The 10,083-nt window shown below is 31.4% G+C and overlaps 2 protein-coding genes across 2 annotated transcripts; both read left to right on the top strand.

The window, feature by feature from the left end:
- The first annotated feature begins 4,332 nt into the window (after positions 1-4,332).
- LOC132945695 (uncharacterized) lies at positions 4,333-4,797 on the top strand. The gene has a single exon (XM_061015458.1). It carries the CDS (start codon positions 4,333-4,335, stop codon positions 4,795-4,797), a length of 465 nt encoding a protein of 154 aa, XP_060871441.1.
- Positions 4,798-4,869: 72 nt separating this feature from the next.
- Positions 4,870-5,277, top strand: LOC132945693 (uncharacterized). The gene has a single exon (XM_061015457.1). It carries the CDS (start codon positions 4,870-4,872, stop codon positions 5,275-5,277), a length of 408 nt encoding a protein of 135 aa, XP_060871440.1.
- Positions 5,278-10,083: the final 4,806 nt, after the last annotated feature.

Genomic DNA, 10,083 nt, shown 5'->3' with positions numbered 1-10,083 from the left:
ATATTCTGCTCGGTATGAATGGACGAAAAGTGTTATTTTATATTTATCAGTATCATATAAATATAAAATTAGAAATATTCACTTTGTAGAATATTAGATTATAAAATTCATCTTAATCTCTATAAATAAATTATACATAGAACTAAATTGAATATATTATACGTACTGGATATTATGTTCTCTAAAAAAAATAGAATAATAATAATCATAATTTATTATTTATCTAATACAATTGATTGGCCTACTATAATAATATAATAGATACAGAATAATAAAAATATTCACACTCTTTTAATATTTTCAGTAAAATAGAATTATTTGAAATCGATCGAAATATTTATGAATAATAAATTTGAAAATTATGGTTTGTTAATTTTTTTTTTATCGTTTATATATCTAGATTCGAAATATTGTTATAGAAGGTGAATAGATAAAAAAGTTATACCTAATATTGGGATAACAAGCCCTAACTGAAGGGATTCAAACCTACAACTGTACTCGATGAATAATTAATGATTTCAGGACCGGTGATCACTACAAAAGTTAAGGGACACAAATCACATACATAACCTTAATAAATTGAGGTATTAAATACACAAGAAAAATACAATATTCACGTACTTGCGTCATTCACTATATATAAAATAATAAACATACTATTTAATAAATTATAATAAATCTAAGAAATAAATTTTATGGATGAAGATTGAAGATAATCTACTATGCCCTTCTACAAATTACGTAAATATTTTACGTTAAACTATAAAATAACGTATAATATCACAACGATCTACCGATGGGATTCGGGCATCCTATGCATGATTTACAGGTTTGTTGATGATATGATAATAATCATAGTATAAACAAACAAATAACGTTAGAAAATACATGCATTCATATTACTTCTCATCATAGGTTGGAATCGGGGGGGGGGGGGAGGGGGGTGGGTTATCAAGTTAAGACTATCACCGCCTCTCCATGAAATTTTAATAGATTTCCAACTGTACTTATTCTAATAAAAGACGTTGTTAGAATAAAGACCATTAAGGGAAAATTAAAAAAAGAATTTGATTGATTACGTACCATCTTCAGCTGTAATAAATTAGAAATTGTAATTATAATAATAAAATATTCATAATATTGTTCTGATATAAGATCATGGGTTGATTTAAACATAATAATTACAGGGATTAAAAATAATATTTAATTTTAATGAGTAATTTCTAAAAGATTTTTTAGAGTCCTGAAAACTGAATGCATATAAAAAAAATAATTCACATCACTCATCTACATTGTATTTAATATAATATAAACACTTGATTAGTACGTGTTCGACCTCCGACCGAACAACACGTGTATATCTTTCGCGACTGTGTGCTTCTATAGCTTCCGATAGCACTCCGTTAATTATGCCGGTGACCAGCGTACAGGTAATATGACCATTATTTTTATTATCTGACGTGGAAAATACGACGTAATGGGCGACAAAAATAAAATAGGCAAACCGCCTATTACAAAAACCTCAAACAGAAATAACACTTACACTTCACCAAGGACACCTACTGTAAAAGAACATACCCACAAGCACTATCAAACAAATTCCCACTTACACCAAATCAAGCAATTCAAACGCAAATCCAAGCGTTAATAAGTCAATCTCAAATGTCTCCGTAGATAAGAATGATACATTACCGTCCCGTCCACTATATACTGCTACCTATGCCTCCACCGATGCTCTCCAGATTACCGCCGTAGCTATTCTACACAATAACCTCTTCATTTCTGAACGTAATCGCTTCCAACGACGACAACATCCAACCACACTCAATAAGCAGCTCAAAACAACCTAACAGTTTCGCTACGATTACGACAAACGAAAAAACTCCATCAAGGGAACAAGCAATTGGTTTCAACTCTATATATGGTATCAGACAATTAGAATATATACTCGCAATAGGAAAACTAATCTCCCCAAGGGACATAATATTCACGTCATGGATATCTAACAATCGTTTCTGTATTTTTCTTTCAAGCAAAGAAGTTCTCGACACACGTCTCGAAAACTCCAAAACTATATTAATAAACGAACACATTATTCCTATTCACAGATTGATTAATTCAGCCAAAAAAATCACGATATCAAATGTATGTCCATCCATACCTAATATAACAATTCTTAACGCATTAAAAAACATCAATATAACCCCAGTCTCACATCTAAACTACATAAAAGCTGGTATCAACATTGAGGGATACGAACATATCCTAAGCTTCCGCTGTCAAATGTTTATAAACCAAGAAGACATCATTAAATTACTCGGGTCGTTAGTTATCAACTTTAATCAAATCTCGTTCAGAATTTTTTTTACTGATGACAGAATTACGTGTTTCCTATGTAAAGCAGTGGGTCACACGTCTGCGTCATGTATAAAACAAACTCTTCATAGCAGCATGTCAAATACACAGATCCCTAACAATCCTCAAACTACACTCAGCCCAATTGCAACCAATGATTATCATACCACAGAACAATTAGAAGATATTCAGATTCCTGAATTACCTCCAATAGACACCCAAACCACAAAACACCATGGACTGGAGTCAGGAAAACCACGAAAAAATTTTATCCCAACCCATACCAAACACTAAAACAACCCATGCAACAACGGAAACACCGAACACTACACAAGCCAAAAGACCTTTATCGGACACAAACACACTGACATCTCCCTCCTCCCCAACAGCACCATTCAGTCCTACGCTTTTCTTTCAACCTGACAAAAAAAAGCCAAAACCAGCCGTTCTAGATCCAGCTCTTGCGCTTCCACCGACGACAACAAAATCAACTCCTCGCCTCAGCCCCCAGTCGCCATCTCTAGTGATAGTGAGAATACCTCAATCACCCTGGACCAGTTTAAATACTTTTTGGAAAATATTAGAAACCTTAATGTCAATATCCACACATGATGCGATGAAATTAATTCCAACATTTCAGACATGTTTGAATTAACGGAAAAAATACGCCTACTAATCATAGATCGTGCAATGAAGTCCAAACTAACAATATTATCCAACTTATTGTTTAAATCCCTCCCTCCTTACTAAATAAACTAAATTATCACAAAGCAACTCTTACTCAATATACCCACTCAAAACATCATAATGAACAATCAAAATTTAAACATAATCTTAATACAATAAAACTAAAAAAGTAATGAAATAATGCAATGAAACATGAATAGCTTCTACAAAAAGCTAGATGAACTCAAGATTCTAATATCTGAAATCCTACCAGATATAATTTGTCTTCAATAAACCAACTTCACAAATTTGAATGCCGCAAAACTTCCCAACTTCAATGGTTTTAGCAAATTCAGAACCACCGGACTCAGGGCCAGCGGTGGAGTAACAATATACATTAGTTCCCTATACCCATCTAAACAGTTCTTTATATCAACACATCTCGAAGTAATAGCAGCATCAGTAAAACTCAACAATATCGAAGTTAGTTTATGCAATATATATCTACCCAACCAACACACCTTTTCGGAAAAAGACCTCAAAAATATAATAAAGCAATTACCCAAGCCCTTCATTATAACAGGCGACTTCAACAGTCACAATGTCAGATGGGCTCTCAAAATACTGATAATAGAGGAAAAGAAATCGAGAAAATCCTAGAAAGCGACAACTTGGTACTACTCAACAATATGGAACCACCGCGCATAAATCCAACTAATAGTAACCTTTCAAATATTGACCTGTCATTTTCAAATGCATCCCTCGCACAAAGACTTGACTGGTCGGTCTCAAACAATACTACTAGCAGTGATCACTTCCCTATAGTCATACAACTCGTTACCCGCCTCAATGATAGCATCCCCAAACTCGAGAGATGGAACTTGAAAATCAAATTGGCAACTATTCTCCGAATGGCTCGAAGACAAAGTAAATAAAATAAATTTATCTGAGTTCAAAAACACCGAAAAGTTGGTTGATGAATTCACAGAAACAATAATCTCAGCTGCTAATTTAATTATAGGAAAAACAAATTCCAAAACTCCAAAACCAAAAGTTCCTTGGTGGAATCAAAACATAAAAAAGCAATTAAGGACAAAAATGATGCACTCAAAATTTTCAAAAAAACCCACCAGGATGACTTCATACAACTAAAACATTTAAGAGCTAAATCAGAATACCTGATCAAGCAAAAAATTGGTAATGGAAAAGTTCACTAGTAGCATCAATGAAAAAACTGACACCAATTTAGTTTGGAACAAAATCCAATCACTAAAAGGACTCTGACGACACCGAACGATTAATCTAATTGACATGAATACAAATCAACTAGTTAACAACACCGACCAAATATCTAACAACCTAGGCAATTATTTCTACAATTACAACTATAAACCTCATTTTCTAGCACACAAAAATAAATGCGAGAAAGAAGATATAATTAACACTGCCAATCAAAACCACGCAGACAAAACTCACATCAACAAAGCAATGAACCTACACGAAATAACGCTCATGCTCAAAAAATTTAAAAGCTACAGTCCAGGACCTGATTCTATTCCTTACTCGTTTATCCAAAACTTCAGCATTAAAACTCTCGAATTTCTCCTCGATATATATAATCGAATATGGAATGAGGGATACTGGCCAAAAAATGGAAATCAGGACCATAATACCCATTCTCAAACAAAAAAAAACCAATTTAAAACTGATGGATACAGACCAATAACTCTTCTCAACACTATGTGCAAGCTATTTGAAAAAATAATAAATTACTGACTTTCATGGTATTTAGAAAAAATATCCTTTTTTTCCCCAAAACAAAATGGGTTCAGGAAAAATAGATGCACAATGGATAGCCTAAACGAAATTAATGAAGAAATCAAACAAACATTAGAAAACAAGCAACTCATGGGCGTAATTAACTTAGATATAGCCAAAGCTTATGACACAACTTGGAGACATAATATTATAATTAAATTAAACTCAATATTATGCCAAGGTAGACTGCTTAACATTATAACCAATTTTACTGCAAACCGAAAATTCCAAGTAAAAGCCAATAATCATTTATCTCGGAAATTCACGCAAGAAAATGGAGTACCTCATGGTTCAGCTCTTTCAGTAACACTTTTCTTTATTGCAATTAATGACATCACCCTGAACTGTAACCCCCCGGTAAAATGCAACTTATTTGCCGACGACTTCAACTACTGGTGCAGGAGTTACAACGTCAAAACTGTTCAAATTTTTTTATAAATAACCACCAATAACCTAGAAAAATGGGCAAACAATACCGGATTCAACTTCTCCTCTGGGAAGTCCTTTTGTTCAACTTTTACAAAAAAAGAGCCAATGAGCTAGATATCAAACTAAATTATACCCCAATTGCCAACAAAAAAACGGTTAAAATGTTAGGTGTATTATTTGACAAACCTCAAACTTGGTTTCCCTACATTAAACACCTAAAAAAACCCACAAGCAGCTCACTAAAAATAATCAAAATATTATCTCATACCTCATGGGGCGGTGATTCCAATTCTTTAATAAAAATATTCAACGCAACCATGCAATCCAAAATCAACTACGGATCAATACTATATAGAACAGCAGCCAAATCAACCCTAAAACTGATAGATACAGTAAACAATAGCGGATTAAGACTAGCATTAGGAGCCTTCCGAAGCAGCCCAACACTCAGTATCTATAACATAGCCGGCATACCCCCTCCTTCAATGAGAAGATAAGAGCTATCCATTAAAAACATCGCAAGACTTGCCAGCCGCAACGGAGCAAAATACAGTAACATAAACAACGTAATTGCTAAGCTGACCAACGAAAACGAATTCCCCTCAGTCAGAATTATCCCTCGTGAATTCAACTCAACTCTCCCTTGGGAAAACAATTATCAAATTAACACTGAGCTAAACGCCCTACCCAAACAGAATACTGCCCCTGAGATATTTAAAAGACACGTGCATGAAATCCTCGATGACTTCAAAAACTTTCAAAAAATATATACCGATGCCTCAAAGTCATATAATGGGGTTGGAATCGCAATCATATTCGAAAACCAAAACTTAACATTCAAACTCCCAAACGATTGTTCAATATTTTCTGCTGAAGCTCTGGCAATTTTAAAAGCTATAGAAATAATAAACAACTTAGTGCACACCAAGTTTTTAATTCTTAGCGACTTTCTCAGCGCCATAAATAGTATTAAAAACAAAACCAACCCTAGTGACATTACCATCCTCAACCAAAATAAACTCGACGAAGCAAAAAAAAAAACAAATTATACTGATATGGATTCCAGGGCATACCGGCATTAAACTGCGGACACATATGCAAAAATGGCCATCTGCAACAAGGACACAGCAATACTAGTCTCCCTTACATACGATGAATTTAAAAACTCATTCTAAACATACATAAGAAAAAAATAGCACATATCTTGGAATAGCCAGACCACAAAACTTAACCAGATCAAGTCAACAACCTTCAGATGGGATAATCCCAACCTCAATCGAAAAGAAACCACTCTAAATTGTTTATGAATCGGTCACACTAGATTAACCATGGTTATCTCATATCAAAAGATGAACCTCCCAACTGCGAAGCCTGTGGCCAACGCCTCACTGTCAAACATATCCTGACAGAATGCCACATCTACAACCAGGAGCGAACGGACCTCAAAATGACTGATACCCTCGACTCAATCCTCGGTCCAAACCCAGATCAGAACAAAAAAATTATAAAATATCTAAATATAACTAATTTAATCCACAAAATGTAACTTTATTGTTAATATAAGATCTTATTGTATATATTTTAATTAGTAATTAAGACTCGTGAACTAATGGCCTATGCTGCCAAGTTGTTTTTTGAAGATCAATAAAAAAAAAAAAAAAACACTTTATTAAACTGTGTACACATTTGTGGTTCATCTAATATATTATCGTATAAAATAAAATGATTACTAAAATAAAATCAACTTACGAGCATCTAGAAAGAAAATACCCGGTAATAATTTATTAGTATAAGTATATAATATTCATAATATATTGTTATATTTAATGAAGAAAATCAAGTGATTTATTTGAATAGGTTGTTCAATGACTTTACATTTTTTGCATAAGAATACCAATTTTGATATATAATAGATTTTGGTAGAAATAAAGAACAATTTTAAATTTGATCTTAATTAGCATAGTAATTTCTTAGTTTATAATTAAATTATTTATAGTTTATTTTAACTTTTTGTAATATACAACTATTGTTTCATTTCGCAATATTTATAAAAATAAAAGTTATAATAATTTTAGTCCCCACCCACTATTACCGAATGTGTCAAAAATTTGAAAAATCAAAACATGTTTAAGGATCATAGTTAAAAAGAGCATTTTTAGTTGTTAAGTACATACTCAAATGTTTGCACTTATCAATCACATTGAAAACATTACCGTAATTGTAAGGAATAACCAAGTCAGGAATATCTTATAATACCTACACAGCAATGTAGCAGAACTTATTATTAATTATTAAATATTCGGGAAAGGTCCCACTCATCCATAATTTATTGCTTTTGGAAAGTTTATTTTTTATGATTTTAATTTGATAAAAAAACAAGATAAGAAAAAAATTGTCTATGTAATTGTATTACAGAGAGTACGAAAAAAAAACTTTCAGCCGTCATGTCACACACATTTCTATAGTTTGATGTATATTAAAAATAAAATAAAAGTTATAAAACATTAATATATAAGAGAAAAAAATTGGTTTCCCCGACTGGAATCAAACCCGCAATTACGTGGTATTGACAATTACGTTATTTGTAGTGTTGTGACGCTCAGCTTTAATAGTTATTTTCGAACCCTCTGTAAAGAAGTTTCACTTCAAAAAATTAATTATAAAGATAGATAAAATAAAAAAAAAATGTTGCATACCTTTTTCTGAAAAATATTTTTAAAAAAATTAATCATAATTTTCTTATTATTTTTCTAAAAATGTTTAACCAAAGGCCCAGGAAGAAAAAGGACTGTCAAATATTATCAGAATATTGTTATAATAGACTTATTGTAAAGTTAATTATAAATAATATGTAATCATCATAGTATGATAATAAACTAATAAAACAAAAATAGTATCTACTAAAATAATAAACAATTTTATAATATAATAAAGATTTAAAGTCATCAGAGTATTTAAAATGTCGTGGTCTTGGAACAAAAAACGAGTATTTACACTGCTATGGTAACCTAAATATATTAATCATCGTTTGCTAGGAGTAACATAGAAACGTTATAACATTAATTTAATCTTTGTTTTGCAATGTAATACATTCATAGCTACGCTTGGAATCTAAAAACGTATGGTTAGGTTGCTATGGTAACCTAAATATATATTAATCATCGGTTTCTAGGGGTAATCTAGAGACGTTATAACATTAATTTAATCTTTGATATCGTTTGGTTGTCATAAAAAATGTAACGTGTAATCGGGCAGATGCCGTCAAATTATAGAATGACCCAAGCCATAAAACATGGCAAATCAAAAGATATACTATGTAAAAATACCAAATTCTTCTAGGAACAATTTAAAAAATGTATGATATCTGTATTATATTTTTTCGTAAATTATGATTTTTTATGGTAGTCAAATCTTATTTTTTTTTTCAACGTAGATAGAAGTATAGAACTGATTACTTTTACCCATGAGAACTGGAATAAGGAGACCAAAGTACCAAACTCGTAACCCTCGCATGAAAAAACGGCCACAGGCTGCTCTAAGGTTGCTATTATAACCCCCATAGTATAGGTATAGTATTCATGTGTTTTTTGGAAAATATATGCCTTCTTTCGAACTATGACTCTCTTTAGATTGAAAAGTTTGTACGATTACGCATTTATATATGTGCATATATGCATCTGCCATAAATATATTATATTATATTTTGTGTAAATTATTAAATTATTCAATCTATATACACTACTTAAATCTAGCTAATTTATACCTATATGACTCAGGCCGATACTGTACGATACACCATACACATAATATGTTTTAATGAACGATCGTTTTATACCGATATGTATCGTTACACTGAAAGTTGTTTCTTAAGCAAGTTGATTGTTTATGATACTTACCTACACGCATGAAGACGTATGAATGCGTAATTGTATAAGCTATAAAATCTAAAGAAGGTCATAGTTCAAGATAATGCATATATATTTTCCAAAACACACAAAAACGTTGATAATCCCTATATTTTCGTGGGTTAAAGTAGCCACCCTACCTAGCGTGTGCTGTAGCTGTGGCTGTTTAATCGTGTGATTAATTTCGTAGACAAGTCATTGTCATTTTATCAGTTTCCGAAAGTGTAATAGTTATAACGTTTGTTTTTATTTAAGATGAAAAATGATAACATAGCGCATGACATAATAAATCATAATAATAATAATAAAAAAAAAATTAATGCATTTGTTCAATCTATTTTTGGACTGGTAAATAGTAAATACCTACAGTATATTAACTTATAGTTTTGTTCATTAGCTATGTATAGTATTTTAGCTAATGTTGGTTTTTAGGAAAACTACCAGCTAAATCCAATTCTGTAAATGTACCAATCTTTAGACATATATTGGGCTGTGGTTGAACCTGTATTCTATAACAAATCACCTACACTGAATTGAAAAATTAATTACATAACAAAAAAATACAATATTCACGTACGTGAATTATTCTCTAGAAAAAAAAAAACAATAAACATACTAGGTATTAAATAAATTATAACGTATCAAATGATTCATAGTCTAAGCTATAAACTATATAACTATAATATGGATGAGGATGACCTACTATACCCTTCTACAAAACATTTAGCTATTACAACAATCTACCGAAAGGTGTCTAGCGTATGCATGATTTAAATATATGTTGAAGATATAATAATAATTATAGATATAAACAATTTAATATGAGGTTATTCAAAAGTTATTATATTATTACAGCAATAAAAAAATAAAATACCTAGTTCATAATACAATTTTTCCACTATTACTCATA

This window comes from Metopolophium dirhodum, chromosome 5 (genome assembly GCF_019925205.1).
Source record: "Metopolophium dirhodum isolate CAU chromosome 5, ASM1992520v1, whole genome shotgun sequence".
Classification (NCBI taxonomy): Eukaryota; Metazoa; Arthropoda; class Insecta; order Hemiptera; family Aphididae; genus Metopolophium; species Metopolophium dirhodum.
This window is presented reverse-complemented; position numbering and strand designations above follow the sequence as displayed.

Excerpts from the sequence above, each read along its gene's own strand:
- LOC132945693 (XM_061015457.1), top strand. The coding sequence starts at position 4,870 with ATGGATAGCCTAAACGAAATTAATGAAGAAATCAAACAAACATTAGAA.
- LOC132945695 (XM_061015458.1), top strand. The coding sequence starts at position 4,333 with ATGAATACAAATCAACTAGTTAACAACACCGACCAAATATCTAACAAC.